This window comes from Fundulus heteroclitus, chromosome 22 (assembly GCF_011125445.2).
Source record: "Fundulus heteroclitus isolate FHET01 chromosome 22, MU-UCD_Fhet_4.1, whole genome shotgun sequence".
In the NCBI taxonomy this organism is placed as follows: Eukaryota; Metazoa; Chordata; class Actinopteri; order Cyprinodontiformes; family Fundulidae; genus Fundulus; species Fundulus heteroclitus.
In genome coordinates, this window is record NC_046382.1 from 11,880,541 (window position 1) to 11,906,009 (window position 25,469).

The following is a 25,469-nucleotide window of genomic DNA, read 5'->3' on the forward strand; positions in this document are numbered from 1 at the left end:
TTTGATTGCAAAATCTCTACAGAGATTTCACAAGAGAATAACACTAATAGTGCAAGTTGATATACAGCTAGTTTCTTTTCTTTTTTTTATGTTTGGTCACAAAGTTTAAACTATTTTCCTTTCATTTTCTACAAATATGGAACATTCTAATCAGAAAAATGCATTTATTCTCTTCTGGAAACAACCATTTTTTTCCCTTTTAAAACATAAGGGGAGAAAAAAAGTTAGCTCTTAATTTTAACATAAAGCAAATTAATTTGATGTTACAACTATTTGTGAAAGCTTGATAGTTTTCTCCGATGGGTCAGGCAGATTTTTGACAACATGTTATCTAGTGTAAGCGAGCCAAAAAATGTGCATATTTGGATGGCAAAGCTTTCTGAACCATGGCATAAACACGCGTTTTAAGAAAGAATTAACTCCGCTGATTATTGTGTGTTTGTCTTTGTGATACTAAAACACATTTATAGAATGAGAGGACAAAACAAGCAGTAATCCAATAAACACCTGTCAAATTTAGCCATCTTCATAACCACCTGTTACTGTATGTTTTTCACTCTCTTAAATCCTAAGGGGTGAATGTAAAGTGACTGGGAATAAGTCAGTGTCATAATTATGAATGATCTTTGCCTTTTTTGTTGAGTTACAATATTAGAGCGCAGTGGATTTATTCCCCCTACCAATGTTGGTAGTTTTAAAATGTACATTGACTCCCTGTTTTGATGAACTATACTCCCATCTAGTGGCCTTTTGGTAAAATGCATGTAGCATGGAAGCAGGCTGTACTAATCGCATTGGCGGTATGTGTTTGTTTTGATTGAAATTTAGTAAGTGGGTGTTTTGTTTGGGGGGGGGGGGGGGGCGTATTTTAAAGTTATTTATTGAGTGGTTTAAATAGATTTGAATTCATACTTGTCTTTTTTCCATTTTTTTCCACAGAGGGAAGGAGATCCACAAGGGTCGATTCTAGAACAGTTGATCCTCTTTAAATATGTACATATATGTAAAATGTTGAAATGATCCTGTATGCAGATGACGATGAAATCCGTGAAGGAAATGTCACAGGTGGTTGGATACGCAGCTGCATCACTTAAAAAAATGGACAAAAAAATAAAAAACGTAGATCATTTTATATACATAAGTGTTACCCTAAAACACATCGGAAAGCTATTTTTTCCTATATTCTCCAAGATTAAATACAAATAACATTCCAACACAATAATCGTCTATCTATTATTCTGGTCTGACCACCTTTCGATCACTGAGCTGTGTATTATATAGCTCAGTGCTTTCGATGCGCAGGAGGTGTGTTTGGGGACAGTTAGGATTTTGTTTTATTTTTCTTGTTTACTTTTTTTTAATGATAAACATTCTTGAGTAGATGCTAAAACAATAATAACGACATGTACCTAATTTGTCACGATAAACATATTAAACGTCCTTCGTAGCATTGTCACTCCATTTCGTGAGCATACACGAAAATATGCGGTTCATTTTGGAACACTGAAAATTACGAGGATCACTGTAAGGCAGCATTAAAAAAAAACGGTCAGAGGACAGCGACAAACTTCGCTGTCGTTTTATTTGTTAGTTTTACATTTTAACATGGATTCACAGCCTCCCCCGAAGCCATGGGAAAGGCGGATCCCGGGGGCTATCGGCGCCCCTTTAAATTACAGGTAAACAAGCATTTATTTGGTTTGTTTTGTCGCTGTTCGCTGCTAGCTTAAAGTTACATTTGCTAATGTTGCGAGCTAATCGAAGCTGAAGCTGCCACGATCCAAACATTAATAAATGTGCAAGAAAATAATTGACAGTTTTTTTTATTCGGACATAAATAACCAGCTGCATGTTTGTGTCTTAGATGAATTTATAAAAGTTATCAAATCGGTCTAGATTCGCGGCCAACTGTGTAGCTGCAGGCTGCGGCCTGTTGTTTAGCTGCTAAGCTGTTTTCTAGCCAGACTCCCTTCTGAATTTGACTATTTCTGTCTGTTGCTTCAACCTTTTTATTAGCGGAACTAGAGCTGGATATATAAAAAAAAGCATATCGATAAATTGGAAATCGTATTGATCGATAGCGATAATTATCAACAAATTCAAAACATTTATTTTTAGCGCAGTAAGTATTTTTTAGACATTTTATGTTTAGCGACCTATTTTTATATAAATAACACACAAACACTGAATACAAAATCAACCCTTTCTTTTCAACCAACTTTTTACCAAAACTGCAACTTTTTAAAAAGAAAAAAAGATCATGCGCTCTCTGAACTCTCTGGAGGGGGCGGGGCTTTCCTGAGTCTGCATTGTGATTGGTTGGGAGGATGTAATGACTGTAATATTAACTAACACGATAGGCTAGAATGCATAAGGAAGGAAAACGGTTACTCTATCAAACTTTTTATTGACCCTTTTAAACCCCATTGATCTATATATATATCGTTATTGAATTTTCATCTAGCGCTCGGAACGAAGACAAAAATCTCTAATTTACATTTTAGACGATGGAGGCATGCATACGCAGGATTTTATAATCAAAAGAGATTGTTGGGAGTTTGAGATGTTGATCTTAAGTCTTTTTGCAGTTTCTCTGTGCTTTGAACGCAACCTGTGAATAATCTTTATCACTTTAGAGGGATGGTTTTTAAATATAATCTTTGTTGGTAAATTTTAGACCCAAAGGATGGGTCTAAAAGCTTTTGGACGATGGGCTTCACTTGTTTGTTTGTTTTTTAAACGTACTGCTTTTTCACTTTTGGTCTAATCATTGTTTAAGAGTGGGAATCTGTTCTTTTTTGTGTCTTTTTTACTATGGCGATAGAAAATAATGGTTTATTTTCATCTTTGAGCCCTTTTCCCTCAATGCTGTCTAAAACCCTGTGTGCTGGCGTCTCTTCTCTTCTCGCCCATCAGATCCGCAGACTTTGGCCCAGCTGTCGGCGGCGCCTCATCCCCAGCAGGCCCACCTGTTCTGACCAGGATGGTCCCTCCGGTGCCTCCCCGCCCCTTGCAGCAGTCCTACCGTCCCTCCTACAGCGCTTTTACCTCCTCCTACAGCCCCTATGGGAGCTCCATGTACGGCGGCTACAATCCCTACGGCTACGGCGGCGGCGGCGGCTACGGCCTGGGAGGGTACAGCCGCCTCCCTCACACGGAAGACGTCGCCCCCAGCCGGTTCGTGCAGCAGGCCGAGGAGAGCAGCCGCGGCGCCTTCCAGTCCATCGAAAGCATCGTCCAGGCCTTCGCTTCGGTCAGCATGATGCTGGACGCCACCTTCTCGGCCGTGTACAACAGCTTCCGCGCCGTGCTGGACGTGGCCAACCACCTGACGCGGCTGCGGGCGCATCTCACGAGGGTTCTGTCGGCGTTCGCGTTGGTGCGAACCCTGCGCTACCTCTACCGCCGCTTGAAGCGACTGCTGGGCAGAGGGACGGAGGCCGACGTTGAAGACCTGTGGGCCGACAGCACGAGCGACGCGCTGGCCGCGGCTTCGTCCGGCGGCTACGGAGCAGGAGCGGAGGAGCAGGGCGTCAAGTCCTGGCCGATCCTCCTCTTCTTCGCCGTAGTCCTTGGTGGACCCTATCTCATCTGGAAACTGCTAAGCTCCACCGCAGGTTCTGAAGAGAGCGGTAAGCCTTGCCGCTGACTTTTCTGTTGTAGGGCTGAACGATTTTGTAAAATAATCTAATTGCGATTTTTTTTTTCTTAATATTGTGATTTAATACGATTTTTTTTCCAGTTTAATTTATCATGTGTTTCAAAATATATACAAACAACAAATCATTTTGTTTCCTCGTCATGTGGATTAGTTGCTAAAAGACCCGCAGCATCTAAACTCAGAGCAGAAATGATTGCGTTCTGCCTACAATATATTTCAATCAAAATTGCAATTTTGACTTTTCTCCGTATTAACCACAAGCAACAAAAATGGCCTCTAAATAAAGATGTTTGTAAACAAGGACTATTTTAAATATGAACTTTTAATGTTTATATTGATCAGAATATTGTTCAAGAGAACAGCTTTTAGTTTAATTGGACATCAATCCTTGTTGAACATAAAGTGCAACCAACAAACCAGTCTATGTATTAAACTGATTGACCTGTGCTTAATGCTATGTATGATTATACAAACTCTAAAACAAATAATAAAATTAGATTATCTCACTGCTGCAACTGTCTTTCCTTCCATGTGGAGGAAAACCCACTTTAAACATTTTACTGACACCTAATGGACGTGTCTATTTCCCTAATTGTTACATAGCCAAAAATTGCAGACCTCTGCGATTTGGAAATTGCGTTATTTTAAATCACGATTATATTGAAAATTCGATTAATTGTTCAGCCCTATTCTGTTGTCCTTTCACTGCAAAAAAAAAGATGTCAAATTCACTTGAAATTGGTGTATTTGCCCTTTTATGTGAGCAGGGAGATAAGATGATCTGCCAATGGAGTAAGAGTTTTGCACTTAAAATAGGAACCAACTCATCTCCATGGTCTAATTTTAAGAGCAGTGTATCTAATTATCTTATTTTAGGGGTCAAACTACTCATTTCATTGGCAGATCATCTTACTTACCTGCTCAGATCAAGAACAAATACACTCATTTAAAGTAAATTTTTAGTTCTTTGTTACTTACTTTTAGATCCGTTTTAATTGTGTAGTGAAGCTTCAGGCGCTGTGTGGTTAAAAAGAAAGAAAAAATTATTTTTTCAGAAGACATATAAGACGAGGCTATATCGTTTGTATAGAGATGATCTAGGTTGCGTTATAAAATATAATCATACTGTTATGGGCTTCAATTAGGGTTGTCAAAAGTATTGATACTTAAAACGCTGCATCCGGATACAATACTAATTTGGCATGGTATTGATATTAAATATTTTGCATATGATATTATTATTACTATTGGTCCATGTCGCCCAGCCCTACGGTTGTTATTGTATTGCGTGCGTGAAGGAATGTCTTTTCAGCTCATTTTGCAGAAGCTGTGAAAGCGACACGACCAGTTCAGAAACTGGTTCCACTCGTCTTATATTTTATGAGCGCCGACACAACGGCGCTCTGCAGTGACGTCCAGTTTTCCCCTCCTGGTTGGGATTTATGTGTCAGACCAACTGAAAGGAGTGCATAATCATACGGTGCAAGTAAAATATTCACTTGCTAATAAATATTCATTTACATATTAACCCTGTCTGGGTCAGTACTGAAAAAAACACCTTTTTCATGCATAAGTTTTACAAAATTTTGCCTGTTTTTCTCTGCAAAACAGCTCAAACTCAGTCAGATTAGACGAGGGAGCATCTGTGAACAGCTGCTTTTACTTCGTGACACAGACTCTGGGCTTTGACTAGGCCATTCGGTGCTTTGTAATCCATTTAGTTGGAGCTCTGGATGCTGGTCTATGGTTGTTTCCCTGCTGGATGATGGACCTCTGCTCCAGTCTCAAGGCTTTTACAGTTTCCTACTATATTGATTATTTAGACTGTGTGCAGTTGGTTGTTTTGGTTTTATCAGGGAGTCTCAGAGTAAAAAAGTCTGACTACAGATTCATGCCACACTTCCCTGATTTTATTTGGGGATAAAAACTAACTTGAAACCATCTATTATATAGTCCAACCAGGGCGACGTTATGCACCACTTTGTGTTGGTTTATCAGGAGCCAGCAGCTTGGAACCCAAAAGGCAACATGACTCTTGGAAACACAATAGGTTTCGTTGTTTTTATAATAACTACAGGAAATTTGTTCTGATCTTTAAATGACAACTTTCTTTCTTTTTTTCTTTTGCTTCAATTTTCATAGAAAATGACGCTAAAAAGCAAGTAGTTTGTAACCTATGGCTGGTGTATATAAGCCTTTCATATCAGTCGATTATTATTGAGGAGTGTTTTGTTTACCTGTTTGAAACAAGGAGCAAGGGGGGTGAAAAAAATGTAAACTGTAACACTAACCCTATTTAAATGTAACCTTTAAAGTAGGTCAGTCCTACGACCAACCTTGCTTAGTTTGGCCGTCAGAGGTTGAGAGGCTGAATCCTCTCCTCTGTCTATATCCCCCAGAATGCCATGCGGTTCTGGTAGAGCTGGACGATATAGAAAAAAAGCATATCGATAAAATAGAAATCATATTGATCGATAATTATCAACAAATTCAAAACGTATATTTTAATGCAGCCCTGGTCATTTTATGTTTAGTACACATTACTAGATGCAGAACACACAAACACTGAATTCAAACTCAACCCTTTATTCAACCAACTTTTTACCAAAGCTGCAAGTTTTAAAAAAGAAGAAAAAGAACGGGTGCTCTAAACTCATTGAAAGAGCGGAGCGTTCCAGGGTCTGCGTTGTGATTGGTTGGGAGAATGTATTACCTGTAATTAGGGCTGGGCAACGATTAAAATATTTAATCGCGATTAATCGCATAATTTGCCTGATTAATCATGATTAATCTCATTGTATTTACAAACTCCAAGAATGAATTCAAAAGTAGTGTAAAGAGCACTTTTATTTTAATGTTCTGCTGCCATATGAACAAAAGTGTTGTAACATTTGTAGCACTTATCAGTAACACATATTTAGTGTAAAGCTCAACTTAGACATGTAAAACAAAAAATAGCAATAATAATAAATTAAAGCTTATTGCCACTGACAGGGAATTCTCTTTATGGGGAAAAAATCTACCAAAAACAGGCAATTTCTGAGGTAACAGCGGGGAGCAGCATTACCATTTTATGTTTAATACCAAAGTTTAACTTGGCAGTGGTTACAACTAACTTGTTTCTGTCGTATTTGATGCTGGAAGAACTTTAAACTGAAATGCTTGCTAACTCGATATGCTTGCGTTTATTTGACGTTGACACGCGGTTTTTTGTTGTTGCTTTCTCGGGTGCAGATAGTGAATGGCAGGGGGAAAACAGGCAAAAATACATGGATACTTTGAAGCGAGAAGCGACTTCACCGACGGCGTCTAAGCAGACCCCCCCCCCCCGCTCCGCTCCGCACAAAACTTGTTCCGTTCGCCAACTCACCGCCTCGCCTCGCCTAAGCAAATTCCTGCGGGAAACACCGCCTTCCGCATGTCGGCTTAGTTTTTTTCCGGCCAGCACCTTTCTTCTTCTTTGAATCCGAGGTTTGGCTGACAGCGAGGTTATTGGTGCATTATCCGCGTTAACGCGCGTTAAAGAAAATATCGCCGTTAATAGTCTAATGAGTTAACGCGAAATTAACGCGTTAACTTGCCCAGCCCTACCTGTAATATTAAGTAAAACTATTATTCTACTGAACTTTTTATTGAGCCTTTTTTTGTCATCGATATACGTCTATCAATCGATATATATTGTTATTGAATTATCGTCCAGCCCTGGGTTCTGGATTTAAGTTCGGTAAATTATCAAACATTTTATTGGATGTATTTTCTATTGATATCGATCAGGCGTCTACCACAATATAAATTGATTTATTATCACACTATATTACATAAAAATAAATAAATAAAAAGGGTGGAGGTAGTGGCCTAGTGGTTAGAGCAGCGCGCTTGCGCTCTGAGGAGGTTGCAAGTCCCCGGTTTAATCCCCACTGCCTGCACTCTGGGTCCCTGAGCAAGACCCTTAACCCCTGATTGCTCCCCAAGGGGATGGGTTAAGATCCAGAAGTGAATTTCTCCATTGTGAGATCAATAAAGTTCAATTATTATTACTCTTAGTCTCATTCTCTAGCCACGTGTGGCTATCCATAAGGTAAAAGTTCAATAAGATGCACAGAAATGTTTCAAGTCTTAGGAATCATTGAAGCCTATGTTGCTTTTTTTTTTAACTTTTGTTACTGGAGGTATTGTTTATTTTTTTTATTTTTATTTTTTTAGTCACCAACTGGGCCAGCGGGGAGGATGACCACGTGGTGGCCAGAGCAGAATACGATTTCTCAGCTTCTTCGGAGGAGGAAGTTTCTCTGCGGGCTGGAGACATGCTCAACCTGGCGCCTAAAGGTGAAAACTTCTCTCTATTGTCTTTTTCACTGTTCAAAGGATGTAAAACACAGCGGGGGTTTGTGCCAGAATAGCAATCTGAAAACATGTTTCCTCCACAGTCGGGCCGTAGTTTGCCCACATGACTATTTAACATCCCCCGCTGTCAACCTGAAGTCTTTTTTTTTTTGTGATATTCCCTTCACGTTTAGAGCAACAGCCCCGGGTGCGCGGGTGGCTGCTGGCCAGCGTGGACGGCCAGACCACGGGACTCGTCCCCGCCAACTACGTCAAGATCCTGGGCAAAAGGAGGGGCCGGAAGCACGCAGAGATGGAGAGGCTCGCGCAGAGCTCCCAGACGGCCTCGCCTGCGCCGCCGCAGTCCGTCGCAGCCCGAGGCTTCACCCCCGACCCCTCGGCAGCACCCGACCCGGCCTCTGCAGAGCAGCTGCTGGAGTCGGCGTACAGAGAAACTCCTGTTAGCTTCAGCGTCGGCACGTCGAGCTCCGGCACGCTCTCCGACGCTGTGGTGAACGTCCCCGAGAAGACCGACCTCTGACAATCACGTCTTCACGTGTAGGAGGGTTTATAATTAATGATTAGCTCGGCCGATGTTTGTTTGAGATCTTTAACTCTGGACGTTGACTAACACTCACCTGATAGCAGCAGTGTCACAATGGACCTCACCAGAAATCGCTTAGAGTAGTTCTCTATTTAGATTAAAAGTTAAATCTGAGTTCAAGCTTAGGGAAAAGTGTTTTAAAACACAAACTTCTGAGGTTGTCTTTATCTTTCCTCATCCGGAGCTTGCATGATAAACTTTAGCGCTAGCTGCTACGTTGTCAGTTTAAAGGACGGAGGCTCCTTTCTGGTGAAGTTCGGGGCCTCTGCGATGAGGGCCGTCCGGTCTTCTGTCTGGAATCAATGTTGTCGCTCAGTTTGAGGAGTGCAAGCTGCATATTTTCGTCTCTTTATGAGTCACATAAAGTAATTTTTGTAAATATTTAATATAAATATTTTGAAAATAAATATATTCAAAACTGTTTTCTTTATTCCATTGTCACTGGCACGTGGGTGAAGAAGGGTTAGTTACCTGAGGCGTCCGGATGCAAAGAGCAAAATAAAGGTTCACTGAGAGGTTTACATCCAATCATTTTATATTCATTGTGGCTTTTAAATGTTTATTTAAATTATTTTTCCTGAGGATATATATATATATATATATAATTTTTTTTTGTTTTTTTTTTTTTACAACATAATCATGGCAATGACGATGAAAAACAGCAATCTGTTTGATTCACTGCAGATTTCTCTGGTCCACACATTGTTCTCTAAGAAAATATACGTGGATTGGATGGGCCAACCCAATCTGGAAAAATGTTGATTTTTCTATTAAATCATTATGGGAAGATATATTTTTAAACAATATAAAACACAAAAGGTTTAATCCACCATTCATCTACCATGGTTTGGTCCAGTTTACCGACAGCAAACACTCAAACAGATGCAGCAGAGACATAAATCACAAATAACTGGCCTCCAGTAAGTAGCTGCTTTAAGACACGTCACATTTTATTTTACTATTTCTCCATGAATAAAACATTTGAAATCGGACCATATTTTGTTCACCTCATTTACTTTAGTTGAATCTTCTGACAGATCGCCGTGTAATGCCACGGAAATCAAAACAATCTGAATTCTTTTGACAGTTTAGCTTTTTTGTTGAAGCAACACACGTTTCTGCAATATTCAACTCCTGTAAGTGATTTTTTTTCATAGGGGCACAGAATAAAAGAATGAAACGGCAAAATTTAATGGTTTAATAATATTAAGGGAGCCACTTGTGGCTCTGGAACTGCAGGTTTCTAAACGTCAAACACCTTAATTTTTAAATCCTTGGAGTAAAACTGCAGGTAAAAAATAAAATTGGTCAAAGTGACCAATCAGTCATGGTTTCTTCGCCAGTGCATATAATAACCCATGTTTTTTTTTTATCAGTGTTGTTGAACTGTCCTTATTTTTAGTTGTTTTAAAGGGTAACAAAGCCCTTTACGACATAGATACTGGCTTTACGACCGTCTTCTCTTAGCAACAGGACGCCGATGTTGCTGCAGTGCGACAACTGGTACGACTTTACAAACCAACGAGCTTTTGACGTGTATCAACAGTTTTATTTAGTTAGGTGTTTTGTGTGTGGTTAAAAAATGGTGCGTGAATACCATTTTAATCCGTAAACTAGGCAGTGAATCTGCTTAGAACTGCTTCGTTGATGGTTAGCAGTCATGCTAAGCAGGCTAATGAGGGGTTTGCTGCATTTACGGACTGTCGGAAATCATCGTGGTTTATTAAGACAGTTCATCATTGTGGCCTAAATTATTTACCGAAAAAAACACTCGTTTCTGTCTGTGTCCTCCTTAGTGAGTACATTTTATTTACATTTAACCTTTCACTGATAAAAAAACCCTGTTTCATCCCGACAGTATATACATTCAACTATACTTAATTTAAAAATTAAACCTTGATACACATGAAAAAAAATACTACTCAACCAAATTAAACCTAAAACAACATGGACGATATTTGCCGACATTACAACATATATTAATATAAACCAAGTCGGCATTAAAATACCCGATTCTAGCGCGTGAGTGAGCGTCCGAAGTTAAATTTTCGGTGGTGACCTGAAGGCAGCACACAGTCCCGTCCCGCAAAGTTAGCTCGTCACCGGCAGTTAGCCGCCGGTGGACCGCAGCGCCAGCGCCGTTACCGTCCACGCAGCGGCAGAAAGGATCCACCTGCTGCCGTGACTCTGCTGGAAGACGGTAAGGAGCATCAAGCGGGTCATGGCTCTGTCGTTTTCCTCTTTTTTTTTTCACGTTTTACCGCAGGAAAAAAAAAACGTTAATTTGACCTGAAAGCGCCTGATGTATCAGGGGGGAGTTAACCGGGAGGATGGGCCTGCGGTAGCATCACTTCCCACTGCGACGTCCCATTTTTCTTTTCATCATGCATCGTTTTCATTCACCAGCCTCCTTTGTGCGCTTCTCCCGTTTATTATTAGCTAGTTGCATGTGCATTTTGCGCTGTAAAAATAAATAATGATGCACGGCTGTCCATCTTAAACTGAGACTTTGCTGAAGCACCTTGTGGTGAAGTTTCACCATCCAGTCCTCCTTGGCAGAGGTCCTAGAGCACATGTGTCAAACTCAAGGTCCGCGGACCAAATCTGGCCCGTCAAGGCAAATTATCCGGCCCTCAAGAGCCAAAGAAGGTATATCATGTCATAAAGTAGAAGCATATTTCCTTTTAAAGTGGATACAACTGTGCCTCCTGTAATGAATGTTGATTTTCTTTAAATGTGTAGTAACAGCATCCTGCCACTAGGTGTCAGTTTTCCCACAACTTGTTTTGGCAGATAAACTGTATAAACTGGGATTAGGGTGCTACGTTTTTGTTGCTGTGCAATTTTTTTTTATATTTCTGTGTGAACTGAAATTAAATTATGAAATCTAAAGTATCATCTATACAGGTGCAATCGGCCCTTTTAATGACTTCATGATGCCAAAATGGCCCGATATAGAAATGAGTTTGACACCCCTGTCCTAGAGCATCTTCTTGTCTTGACAGCACTTACCTGCTCTACCTTACAAAAGTGAGGTAGAGCACTCCATGGAGTTTGTCCCTTATTTTTTTTCCCCCATTTATTTTGACTGGATTCTCTGTGCCATAGTTTACATCTAATGTAAAAGGTAATGTAAAAAGGAGCGCTACCTCAGGTCATTCATCCCTGCTGCCATCAGACTTTACAACGCTGCACTATAACCGTAATAACTTGTGCAATAACTAATGTGCAATTACTATTTATTACCCTGTGCAGTAATTCTGCTAAATAAGTGACTTCAGCTGTTATAGTTATCTCACTACCTCACTGTTGTTCTTTACCTGGTACCACTTTAATGTACAATGTCAAATCCATATGTATATAAATCATCTTAAATGTATATAAATCATCTTAAATCTCTGCTTTATTTCTTTTTTTACCATCCACTGTATATATTTGGACGGCCTGTATATACCTCATGCACCTTTTCCTCCTTTTGGCACCTTCTCTTGATTATTGAGCCGATGTGACGCGTGAATTTCTCCGCTGTGAGATCAATAAAGTCTATCTTATCTTATCTTAATGCAGGACGACACCTTTACTGCGAGTTTATTTTTGATCTTATCTAACCTCTGTGTACGCTCTAGCCTTAGCTAAAAAAAAAAAAAGATCAAATGTCAGGAAATTCCTTCTGGGGGAGCTAAACTTTTATTTTTATTCGACTTCAGCTCACTGTAATTGACGACAGTCGACCAATCAGAGGCACTGAAAGCTGGAACTAAAAAGAAAGAAAAAGGTGCTTGGGAAAAGTACTTATTTAAGGATCTGCGCACTAATACAAAAAAATGAAAGCAGTTTTTTATGTTTTTTTTCCCCTCTAACATTTACTTGTTTTTCAGCTAAATTGTACAGGAAGAGGTGATAGAAGCGTTTGAACAGGAGCGCTGTAATTCCTAACGCTCATTAATTCCTTCAGGATAAGATTTTGCATATAAAGATGATTAATTTAAAAAAAAATGCTGAATATGCAGTTTCAATTTGACCAAAATCAAATGAATCGGCCCAGCTGATGGCGCTCCTCTTGCTGTTAGGCTAAAGATCAGCACTGAGTGGCTCCTTGGACTGGAACACAAGGTCTGCGTCGCAGCGAAGAAACGGACCCGACTCATTTGGCTTTAGAGAATCTGCTTCCTTAAAATGCTAACCGGCTCGTTTGTCTTTCACAGAGCTCCACACCGAGCCAGAGGACCGCGTGTCGGCGCCGAGATGAGCCGCTTCTGTTCGGACAACAATAACTTTCCCTACGACAACAACGTCCTAGTTCTGGACATGGTGTTGGGGTCTCTGTGGGGGGTCCCTCAGCCCATAAACTGGGACAACGTGGCCAAGCTGGTGCCGGGCTTCACTCCTAAGGAGGTAACTGCAGTGCTGGGTAGTAGGGCTGGGCGATAAATCGATTTAATCGATTAATTTGAATTTACAATTCTTTAAGATTTCATTTTTGGAAAATCTGGATTTTATTTTGCCAATACACTCATTGGGTTTCCATGAAGAGAACAGCATGTGATGCTGAATATATGTTTAGGCAAATATATTGTCAAAATATTAAGTGGAAACGTTTTTTTACCATAATACGAGGTACTTCATTTACTTATTCACTATTTTTTTAACTTAGTTTGAAGTTCACAAGTGCAGTGAAGCCTGTACTTAGCTCAATGTGTAATACCACTAGCAGCAAATGTTTTGTTATATTTTCATTGTTTATAATGGCACGGCTGCCATCTTGTTTTACAAGCATGTTTCACAGCTTGTTTTTAGTTGCACTTTGAATTCAGGTCAACTCCCTGACGAAATACTTGACAAAAAAAGCAAGGTTTTAAAATAATTTCTTTAATTTCTTTTTATGAAACAAAAAGGAGGAAAAAAATCGATTAATCGGATTTGGTATGAATAAATCGGAGATTTATTTTTTAATCCATATCGCCCAGCCCTACTGGGTAGCTATGAATGCCTCCATCGTCCGTCTCCCCTTCATCCGTCGTGTCCGTCTCCGTCTCCGTCTCCGGCTGCACGGTTTAGCGGCTCTGGGCGAGCACGAGGGCCAATCAACAGCTCTGCTGTGGTTTCGCAGTGCGCCCGTCGGTTCGAGGAGCTGAAGGCCACGGCCGGCTTCCCCCGCGTGGATTATCAGTGCAACGACCTGACCGGAGGCGGCGGCTCACCGCCCGACGGCCTGAGCGCCCTGCTGGAGGCTGGAGACGTGGTCAAGATGGACGGGAGCGTCCAGGGTGGCGGCAAAGTTACAGGTGAGCGCGCACGCCTCGGATCTTCGCCCAGGGCCGCAAACGTTGGAGTTTCCGGGAGACAGAATGGTGTCGGGAGTGTTTTCAGAGCGCGGTGTGATCTGTGAAAACCCAACGTAGCATGCCAGGGTCAAGTTTGTGGCACTCGCCTCGTCTGATGCTGCAGGGTTTCTGGAGGGACTCTGCCGGTGGGTCGTTCACACATCCTGGAGAACAGAGCGTTCATTTTTCTCCTCACATGATCGCAGACACACCTGGTAACGTGGAGCTCAGGGCTCTGTGGGCGCCACGCCGTCACCATCAGGACTTCTCCTTCTTCCTTACGCTGAACATGGTTATGGTTGGCTTGTCGTCCTGCAGGTTTTGGGCTTGATGTTTTGCACCCAAGCTCCTATGTCTTCATGCACAGTTGTTTCCATGCTGGAGGGAAGACCAGTTCCAGCTAGGGCTGGACGATAATTCAATAACTATATATATTGATCGATAGAAAAAAAGGGTCAATAAAATGTTCAATAGAATAACAGTTTTCCTTCCTTTTGCATTCCAGCCTATCATGTAGGTTAATATTACATCAGTACATTCTCCCAACCAATCACAACGCAGACCCAGGAATGCTCCATCACTAAGCTCCACCCCCTTCAAAGAGTTCAGAGAGCGTGTGATCTTTTTTCTCTTTTAAAAACTTATAGTTTTGGTAAAAGTTGTTGAATAAAGGGTTGAGTTTGAATTCAGTGTTTGTGTGTATCTGTATCTAAAAATATGTTGCTAAGCAACAGCATTAAAATGGCCAGGGATAATTGATAATTATCGATATCGATTAATATGATTTCTATTATATCGATATGCTTTTTTTTTTCTTTATCGTCTAGCCCTGCTTCCAGACAGACTTCTCCAGACAGTGGATGGGTGACCCACCGATGTGTGTGCAGATAGCATCTTCTAACTGAAACAGGGAAATCAGATTACACAGATAGATGTTTTTCATCAAGCTTCCTGGGCCGACCGTTGCGTCCGTGATCCTCCGGGTTGCCCGTTTCACCTCCAGCCTGCTGCTAGGTCTTTGCTGATGCAGCATAGCTACCTGGTGTCTTGTTGCCGTGCTCGGTCTTGTACGGTGGAATACATAAATGTACTGCAAACACACAAAACGCACGCAATGGGGAAAAAATGCAGCAAAAGAGAAATGCTGCAATCACAGAAATCAGACACACAAAGTGCAAACACGCTGCGAACACACATGATGCTGACGCACAAACACACAAAACACACGCAAAGGCAAAATGCTGCAAGTAGCAAAAACAGCTGCAAGTAAAAAAAAACGCATAGACATTATTTAGGTAGACGCCCCATGGACTGGCGCTGCCTACTGGAGCTGATGTTTCAGCGCGGCCGCCATCTTGGATGGGTCTCTCACACGACCCCAGTGCATTCATTTGTACTGAGGAAGCTGTTTGCCCAACTAAAATAAATCATTACTCCTTTAAATTTTACCCAATTTGGTTTGTTACAAACGGCAGACGTGTGGTTATGATACAGGACGCCGTCACACATGAAAAACCATGTTTTAACGCTGTAATACGTTGTTTAAACAACATATTTCATAAATGTATGCTCTTTAACAGAGATATATATGGCATAATAATGCATAATTACATGATTTCATACTGAAATACTTTGGTTTATGCTCTTAAATATGGTATTACTTAATAATAAATGTATAAATTAATATGTTGTACATTTTAATAAAGAAACAAGTTGAATTGTTAATTAAAATGTATTTTGCTCTCACATGTACAATCGTGAGCCTTCGCTACACACCAGCGATAATTTCTTCATATTGATATGTGTGCGTTTTCTGTGTTTATGTGCCTCTTTTTTGTGTTCACAGCACATTTATGTGTTTATGCACCTCTCAGCCACCGTATTTTTGCCACAGCGAGACTGAAACTGTCGTCCACAACCTGACCTCGGTAGCAGGGTGGTGTGAAGGCATTAAAGCAACAAAAAAAATAGTTTTTCTTAATTTCTTAGAGAGAAATATTGAAATACTCTTCCTGTCCTCACTGTTACAGTTTCTTCCAGCAGAGCCGTGCGCTCCTCTTTACCGACGTGTCATAAAATCCCAATTAATTGGGATCTAACAGGATCTAATGTGTGAAAAAGCTCAAGGTGTTGTGGAGACTCATCAATAACTGATGTTCCTTTAACATGTCTGATGTCTGCAGGCTCCAAGTCGCTCCCCGTGGGAAGGGGGGGCTCCGTGGAGAAGAAGGAGAACCAAGTGACGGAGGAAGAGGATGACAAACCTCCAAAGCCACGAGAGTAAGCGGCGGCGCCGGTAAAATGAAGCTCACCTTTGCACAGCCGTGGGTAAAAAGCGCCATCTTGTCCTGCAGCCTCAGCATGGTGATCCACGTGTGCGACGAGACCAAGAACCTGAAGCAGGACTTCACCTGCCCCAGAGACCTCCTGGTGAAGGAGATGCGCTACTTTGCCGAGTATCTGTCGGTGGACCAGCAGCGGTGGGAGGAGGTGGACATCTCGGTTCACTGCGACGTGCAGATCTTCGACTGGCTCATGAACTACGTCCGCAGGAACTCGGCGGGCGAGAGGGCAACAAGGACAAGCCGCGGCTGGGTAAGCGGTATGTTATGAATATAAGGATCAATTCGTTAAAATCTAAGACATTGTGGTCTTCATTATTTCATAAAACCACCGTGGTCACATGTGAACCTTTAGGAACAGACTTTTGGGTGAGTATTAAAGAGGTAACAATTACTAATATGAGAATAAAAAGTCCTAGTCAATAAAGTAAAAAAAAACAAACAACATAAAAGTGGTAATATTATGAGAAAAACGTCATATGATGAGAATTAAGAGGGAACATTTCCAGAATAATCACAGTTTGCAGAATTATTTCACTCCTGGAGTAATAGGGCCAGGTTAGATTATTTTAAATATTTTTATTCTTTAGGAGAATAAATTCAGGAGAATGAAGCTAAAGGGATACGAAAAATAAACTTGTAATATTACAAAAACAAAATACTAACGAATACAAAATATATTCAGAGATTAGAGTCCCTCTGATACTGTTTAAGTGACTGAGTAAATGCAGATTTGCCACATTAAAGATGGCGGACGCTCTGACGCATCGCAGCATAAGGCAGAACCCGCCCAATGACGCGTCTACGTATATAATGTCTATGGCGGTGACCGCCAGGTGGTGCCCGGGCTGCTCTGCCCGGCCGGGTAAAGCGTGGTGGTTGCCGTCTGGGGGGGGGGGCATCATGGGGGTCACTAAGCTGATGTGTGTATGTCGGTCACAGAGCCCAGCAACGTGATCTCAATCCTCATCTCCTCCGAGTTCTTGAAGATGGACACGTTAGTAAGTATTACTAACGGGGGGAGGGGGGGCATTCCTACTGCCTTTTGTTTTCTCACATGTTTAAATATCCTCCTCAGAATCTGTGTTTTTAGTACATTTATTTCAAGCTTTTAGCTGATTGTTGGTCACTTCCTGAAGCAGGAGGCCTGTCAAACACAGCTTTCTGTCTTGGTCTTTGTTTTGTTTCTTCTTTTTTTTGTTTGTTTTTTCTTTGTTTGTTTTTTGTTTGTTGTTTCTTTCTTTATTTCTTTTTCCTTTCTTTCCTTTCTTTCTTTCTTTCTTTCGCTCGCTTTTACAAAACTGCGGCAGAGTTTCATCTTGAGGCGTCGCCAGGTCTCCATAGTAACCAATGGAGGCCATCTCCATGCCAACCAGCTGTTCATTTTTTTTTTTACCACATCTTGATAAATAACTTTAAAAAGGAAAAAATAGTTTTCCCACTTTATTTCTTATTCTGTTATCTAAAGGATTAAAAAAAATAATGTATGTGCAAAGAAATGCTTCTTTCATTGATGTAACTTTGTTTCATCTCTATTTAAGTTTTCTTTGAATTGCCACGTGTCATTTTGTTAACGGGCCTTCCTGATTTTCCTCTTAATATTTATTTTTATTTTTATTTTTTCCCTTTAGGGTGCAATCACATTTAACAATAATACTAATATAAGTTAAATCCAGACTCTGAAATAACAATAAAGTTGATTTTATTAGACCATATAGTTATAATTAGTCAAAACCTAGACTCGTTTGTAAACTTTTAAATGGCCTTTTAGTCTAAGACTGGAACTGGTCCAGCAAAATCGGTCAAACTCCTACATTTACAAACAGAATCACAAATTGTGCTCAAATTTGATTTAGTTACAATTTGTAGGGCAAGTTTATGCTACTGCAGTGAAACAGAGGCTTGTACACATGGCTGGAACTGCAGCTCAGATGAAACTTTGGACCGTTATTTTTTATTATTATATATATATATATATATATATATATATATATATATATATATATATATATATATATATATATATATATATATATATATATATATATATATATATAATTTTATTTATTTATTTTTTGATGGATTTACTGATGTTTATCGACTGGGGGAAAGTCCTACAGGTACCTGAACGTCTTTGTCCGTGTTCAGGTGGAGGAGTGCATCCAGTACTGCCACAAACACATGAGTGCCATCGTGGCCACGCCCTGCAACATGAACTGCATCAACAGCAACCTGGCCACACGCATCGCCGAGCTCTTCAACCACAACGAGGCCGACGACATCCGCGACAAGAAAGATAAATTTAAGAGGTAAGGAGTTTAAAGACCAATCTGTATAATATGATTGAAATTGACTCTGTAAAGTGCCTTGAGATGACATGTTTCATGAATTGGCGCTATATAAATAAATTGAAATTGAAAGCTGTGGGACAACAGGGCGCCATCTGATGACTAAAGCTTCTCCTTCTTCTTCTTCTTCCTTACCTCAAAGTAAACTGTTTCAGAAGAAAATTGAGCGGCTGTTCGATCCGAACCAGCAGAACAAAGACTCACCAGGAAACGCTTCGACTCTCTACAGGTTTGTACGAAGCTCCTAACGTTCACCGTTAGCTAGGTCGAGTCTTTCCGAGGCGGAGGGGGTGGGTGGGGGAGTTGCTGAAATTGCGCGGCATGTTTAGTCGTTCTTCTCTACGTAATCCAGGTGCGGTCTGTGCCTCAAGCTTCTGACCAAAGACACGGAGAGGAAGATCTCCTGCCTTCCAGGGAAAATCAACGTGGACGTTCGAGGACAGATCGTCTACACGCACACGAGGTGCTGCAGCAGCCGCCCGGTTTACCAAAACATGCGCTTCCTCACTCTCCTGACTTCCTGTTTTACACTTTATCGCACCAAACTGGTGCGTTGAGGTAGAGAGAGATTTGGCTCTGTAGAGGTTTTTACCAGAGACGCACCGATATGAACATTTGGGCCGATTTCAATGTCCGATATTAATATTGCGGCTATGTCCGATAATCGATATATGTTAGCCTAGAAGTAGGAGTTTTAGCTGCAGAGTGATTCAGATACAGAGCGACTCTGAAGAAGGAGACGGCAGAAACTTTTATATTTTAGAGGAGGTGTGGTTGACCCCAACTGGGTGTGACGCTGTATTTTAAGAGCTGTGATTGGTTGATAGTACAAGAAAAAACACACCTGCGCTCCCAGTGATCAAAGGAGAGAAATTAGTGTCTCATTATGATAATAACCAGCGACATTTATTGACTCATACAGCATCAAAATGTTCTCCTCATCTTCTTTGTTTGCTTATTTTTATGTTTTAGTCACCAGTAAATTTACTGCCTCTGTCTATATTAATGATCACTCAGCTGTCAGCATTTTACTGGGACTGCCTGCTTGTATAAAGCGGACGTATTTGGCAAAATGACCGACATGAACTGGAGAAAAAAAGACAAATAATAAAACTAACAGCAGCACGTCTGTCCGGTCATCTCTGGGAGGAGAAGGAGTGTTGAAAGTTAAATTGGTCCCTTGATCGCGGCGCAAAGAGGCGACTAAGAGACTTTAAATGGTTTTGCTGCAGATCAATGCGCGTCTTTCTATTCATGATTATCCAACATTTTGCTTTTTTACAGCCACTGAAACTAATTAATTCCCCCCTAAAGGAATAAAAGTTTATCTTCCCTAAGTATTATAATTGTGTGATTGTTAAGGAGGTTTATGCGTTCATTTCCTCCACTGTTTAGGCGGTGGATCAGCCAATCAGCTCTTTCTCTTTCCACCATCTTCCCTGCTTAAGACGAACTTAGCCTCACTAAAAGTCTTCCTCCCTACTCCTAATATTTATTCACTTTAGGAGTTCTCTGAAGGCCTAAGATGCTTTGTGAATAACTTTTATTTTACCCAGTAAATATTCCAACATTTTCCTATAATGACGTCACTAATAGCTGCTTTTAGTCTCAGGATTCTCTGTAATTCCCTGTTCTTCATTAAGTGGCTGTTTTAGTGTGTAATATCTCCCCTTGTGGGCGTGGTTTCTTCAGACAGAAGAGCTGGGACGTGCATGAATACCTCCCAACGCTGTACGAGGAGCTCAAGTCCTGGGTCCTGGTGTACTGGAGAGTCTGGGGGACCATCAACCACCTGACCTGCTCACGGTGCCAGCAGGTCAGGAGAAACGCTGACGGTGTTAATTCACAGCGACGAGCCGTCTGAGGACTCTCTGCTGCGTGTTTGTTCAGGTGTTCGTCTGTGCCGAGCTGACCCGCTGCAGATACCACCCGGACAGCGTGCTGTACCCCGGCATGGCCGCCGAGAAAGGCTGGCACGGTGCGGGGATCTACCCCTGCTGCAACCAGAGGGTGCTCCGCTTCGACCCCACCGGCATACCCAAGGTGAACACAGGAAGCTCTGAATAAAACTAAAAAAAAAATCATGACGCCTCCGTATTTTTGGCTTCAGTCTTTAGTTTTGTTGCAAATGGGCCGAGTTTTCTGAAAGTTTCAATCTTAGATTAAATAATTATACTTATATTTAATGCTTAGTGTGGCGCTCTGACAGCGTTGCTCGTCTCTTTTGGAGACAGCGTTCATTGCAGCCACTAACGTATTTTTAAGACTATAAGGTGCACTTAAAATCCTTACATCTTCTCAAAAATGTATGGTGCGCCTTATATATGATTAATGTTGTGCTAATTTTATGTGGTACAAGGTGCTCAGAAATCTGTTAAAATGTGTGACTATGACTTTGGTTAGCAACGAAGCTACACTCAATGGACATTAGGAGTATTACGGTACATTGTGTCGTTACCTGAAAGGACCCCTGAGCTGTCTACAAGACTGCCTGACTGTAATGTCTAAACTAGAAGTGCATTCATATAAGGCAGCCGGAGTACACGCTAGAAACAATAACCGAGTAAGTTAATTCAGACGACTGTCCACTGTGGCTCTACGCTCTTTCAGGAGGAGTGAATGCTGCTTGGAGAGACTTGATGCAACCTGCTGGGTTTCCTTAGAGAGGAAACTTTTTGACCAATCTGTATAATCTGGTTAAATTTCACTTTGCAAAATGCCTTGAGATGACATGTTTCATGAATTGGCGCTATATAAATAAAATTGAATTGAAAATTGAATTGAATTAAGTTAAGTCAGTATAAAAGTTCCGTTTATTTTGGCCTTATATTAGAAACAGAGCAGTGTAATCCTCCCAGCAGAGACGGATAGCTCTCCCTAAGCTAAGAAAAGTAAAATTTTCTTCAAATGTGTATATTTTTTCCATGATTTGAGCAGCTAAATAATTTGCCAATGGAATGAGTAGTTTTACCCTTAAAATAAGATAATTAGATATCCTGCACTTGAAAAAAAGGTGATGGAGATGAGTTGGTCTTATTTTAAGTGCAGAAATCTTATTCACTTGGGAATACTATTTAATGCGCCTTATAATTCGGTGCGCCTTATGCTCCAAAAGATCCAGTAACTACGACTGAATACTGAAAACCCAGACAACGTGACGGAATCCCGACTGGTCCAACTGGAAAGCAAATTTGTTAGCTACAAAAACCGGGTGGCAGAAGTGCGACGGACTCTGCTGCACCGTGGCACTATCCTAGTTTGTAGAACAGATTTTTCTGCTTAAAACTGTTAAAAATTTCTGGTGCTGGTGGACCAAATCTTCTTGCACTGCAAAAACGTTTCTAAAAAATAAGTAAAACATTCTTAAAATTTGTGTTTCTGTCCTACATTTGAGCAGTTAAATAATATTATCTGCCAATGGAATGAGTATTTTGACCTCTAAAAAAGATAATTAGACATCCTGCATTTGAAATAAGATGATGGAAATGAGTTGCTCCTATTTTAAGTTCAAAACTCTTATTCTATTGCAGATCATCTTATTTACCTGCTCAAATCAAGGACAGATACACTCATTTTAAGAAAATTTTACTTATTTTTAGTTCTGTTTTTGCAGTGTGAAATGCATGGGGGGGGGTCACCATCAACACTCCTGTGTCACCAGGAAATCACTGATACTAACCTGAAGCTTTTAAACTCTCTCATCAATAATAAAAATAAAAAGACGGTGTTTGCCTTCAGGGCTGTAAGATGCGGGACCACATCGTGAACGTACCAGACGAGGAGAAGTGTGACGAGGCGACTGCGGCGCAGACCAGGGTCCTCAACGACCTGCTGCTGCACAGAGACGCTGTGTGTTTGTCCAACACTTCACCTGCTTCACCTGCAGACGGGTCAGTACGCCCCCCCCCCCCCAATATGTCTGCCCGATAGAAGCGACGACTGAAGTGATAACAGATGCACTGCATGTGTCCGTCAGCTCTGAGGAGAGTCCGTCCAGCGCAGAGAAAGTCCAAGACTGCAACGTCCTGCTGGAGCCCACGCTGCTGGCACCTGTAAGGGGAGACGGCAGCTCGGGAGTCTCTTTGTCGCTGCTTCGTTTTTGTGTTTATGCGTTTGCTACCATATCTTACTCCCTTTGCTTCTCCTTTTCTTTTTACGCAGTTTTTTCTCTGTTGTTGAAAGACTGGACTCTCCAGCTGGTAGGGTTTCTCCTTGTCATCTGCATTCTGATGCTCAGATTCTGCCGACGGTTGCGGTAGAAAACTGAAACTGAAACTCTCTGCTCCCGTCGCTCTCCAGAGGCAGCAGTCTCTGCTGTCCGAGGATGAGGAGTACACCACGGGGTCAGAGGTCACTGAAGACGAGTCCGGGGACGAAGAAGACGTGTCCAAGAAACAAGGTGAGAGTCGCGCTGAGAACCCAGGCAGAGACGTTTCATCGAGACAGGAAATACGCCCCCTGAGGTCCGGTCCGTCGTTTTTGGTGTCAGAATTCGGTCTTTAGAAGATCAAACACAATAGTTGGGGAACAAGGGGTCTAAATGCTCATTAAAGCAGCACCAGGTAAGTTTGAGACCAAATATTAACTTCATTTGAGATATTAAATGCTTCTCGGGTCAATATGCGGCACTTGCGGGCTCAAAAACCCGCCTGTGTGAGTTGACTGGGTGGGTCATGTGACCATAGACATTATAAACGTAGACGCCTCGTTGGGCGGGTTCTTCTGCCTATGCTGTGGATGGGTCAGAGCGTCCGCCATGTTGAATGTGGCAAATCTGCAGGTACTCAGTCACTTAAACAGTATCAGAGGGACTTTAATCTCAGAATATACTTTATAGTTGTAATATATTTATTTTTCTAATATTACGAGTTTATTTTCGTATCCATTTGGCTTCATTCTCCTGACTTTATTCTCGTAAAGAATAAAAATAATATAAGAATCTAACCTGCCCTATTACTCCAGGACTGAAATAGTTCTGCAAACTGTGACTATTCTGGAATGTCCCCCCTTAATTCTCATAATATGACATTTTTCTCATAATTTTCAACTTTTCTCTTTTTTTACTTTAATCTCCTATGGCTTTTTTCCTCATTATTAATTTTATCTCTTTAATACTTAAAGATTAATACTTTAAATTAATTTAATACTTTAATACTCCCCCAAAAAGTCTTTTGCTAATCTGTGTCTATAGCAGATTTTAAAAGGTTCACAAGGTTTTATGAAAGACCACAATGTTTTAGATTTAACCAATTGATTTTTTATATTCATAACACATACACTATATATTTTCTCTCGCTCTCTCATATATATATATATATATATATATATATATATATATATATTACATCTATAATCTGGACATATACTTATATATAAAACACCTATTTATTTAGAATACCTCAAAATCTATATATGCCCATCGATCAAAAGCCAATCTGGCTGCCAATCTCTATCAATTAATCTCTCTATATTTTTTTTACAAGTATATATAAGCTCCATCTATATCTTTCTATCTAATACTTAAAACATACACAGGGAACATAAATGTTCACTACCTTCTGCCACATACAATAGCGTTGACGTTGACGTACAAGCCGATGAGGCGTCTACGTTTATAATGTCTATGCATGTGACCTGGAGTGAGCGCCCCTGGTGGCCAAAGGTTACACGGGCTGCTTTGGTCAACATGCCTGTCCAAGCAAGCAGGGCATTGAGTACTGTCGTTACAGCTGGGAACTGCTAAATAAATGTCACATCCTTGCTGTTTCCACGCAGACTAACACAGAAAGATAGCATCATCGTGACGGCAGCTCACACAGTGCCAAGCTGGAAAAGAATCAGCAACGACCTGAAAAAAAAAAAGCAACTGCTGCTCTGCACAGAAACCTGGCAAGGCGTTAGAAGGGCGTTTCCAAACCGTCTGAAAAAAATACTTTTTTTTATTTACAAGTGGAAGACATAAAAATCAGTCAAAGGTCAGACTTGGTGATGCTGAAAAAAAAAAACACCCTAAACCAGGCGTTTGTCTCTGCAGGCCTCAGTTTGCTTTCTGGGTGTTGAAATCCATGACATTAGATTAGTAACAGCTGGTGAGTGTCAAAGCAGAAACCTTTGTCCTGCATTTAAAGAGGCTGGCAGCGAGCCGGGCGTGCGGCGTGCATTGTGCATGTGAATGAACCACGTTGTCCTTTGGGGCGGATGAGGCCAATGTGGAGGCGAAATATTAGCACCAACGCGGTTTAAAAAAAAAAATCGTTTACCAAAACGTTTTCTGAGACGAATCTGAGGCCGGCGGTCTGCCAGCTGGAGACCGGTCCACAGCTGGGTCGTCGGCGACAGGACGGTCTAGTCAAAGCCCAGACCACGACGGGGCGGGACAGCTGTGGAGGGACGTCCAGCGAGATCGTCAGAAGCAACTGTCTGCAGACCTGGAGGAAAAGAAGCAAAGCTGGAAAGAAAAAATTGTGAAGAGCCCGGATCGTTACTCTTAATCAATCCCCCTTTAAACACGTAACTGATTATAACAAGAGTTTTATCACTCTCGCGTTGCCCAGTTCCTCTTTCTCACCAGCAGGTGGCGCCCGGTGCCTCAGCTTACGCCTCTCTTTCCTCTTGCAGGCCGCCCAAAGCCGCCAAGAAGGCCAAGAAGGCCCACAGACCTCTGAAGAAACAGCTGTCCTCTCCCAGCCTTTCCAGCGCAAGGAGAAATATGAGAAGGTAAGTCCCTTATTCCACGGCGCCGGCGCCACTTTACCAGTGAAGCGGGCCCCTCAGAACCTGGTGGAGGTTCTGGAGCATCATTTCCCAACCTTTTCCTTTGCGTAAACCTAGCGTTATTTCTTTCGTCTTTTCCTCAGGCGCAGACCA

General features: G+C 41.3%; 1 protein-coding gene and 1 pseudogene across 2 annotated transcripts in view; both read left to right on the forward strand.

The window, feature by feature from the left end:
• Positions 1-1,308: 1,308 nt before the first annotated feature.
• The window catches only part of pex13 (peroxisomal biogenesis factor 13), a 28,660-nt gene continuing 4,499 nt past the window's right edge, over positions 1,309-25,469 (forward strand). The window contains exons 1-4 of one of the 2 annotated variants that reach the window (XM_036126161.1): positions 1,309-1,679; positions 2,917-3,632; positions 7,865-7,987; positions 8,179-8,305. In XM_036126161.1, the coding sequence (XP_035982054.1) occupies positions 1,606-1,679; positions 2,917-3,632; positions 7,865-7,987; positions 8,179-8,305 (1,040 nt within the window). In that variant the 5' untranslated portion in view covers positions 1,309-1,605. Of the gene's footprint in view, positions 1,680-2,916; positions 3,633-7,864; positions 7,988-8,178; positions 9,011-25,469 lie in introns of those variants that run through there. The other variant, XM_012875027.3, reaches the window with a different exon arrangement.
• Positions 10,582-25,469, forward strand: part of LOC118557184 — a 16,493-nt pseudogene continuing 1,605 nt past the window's right edge.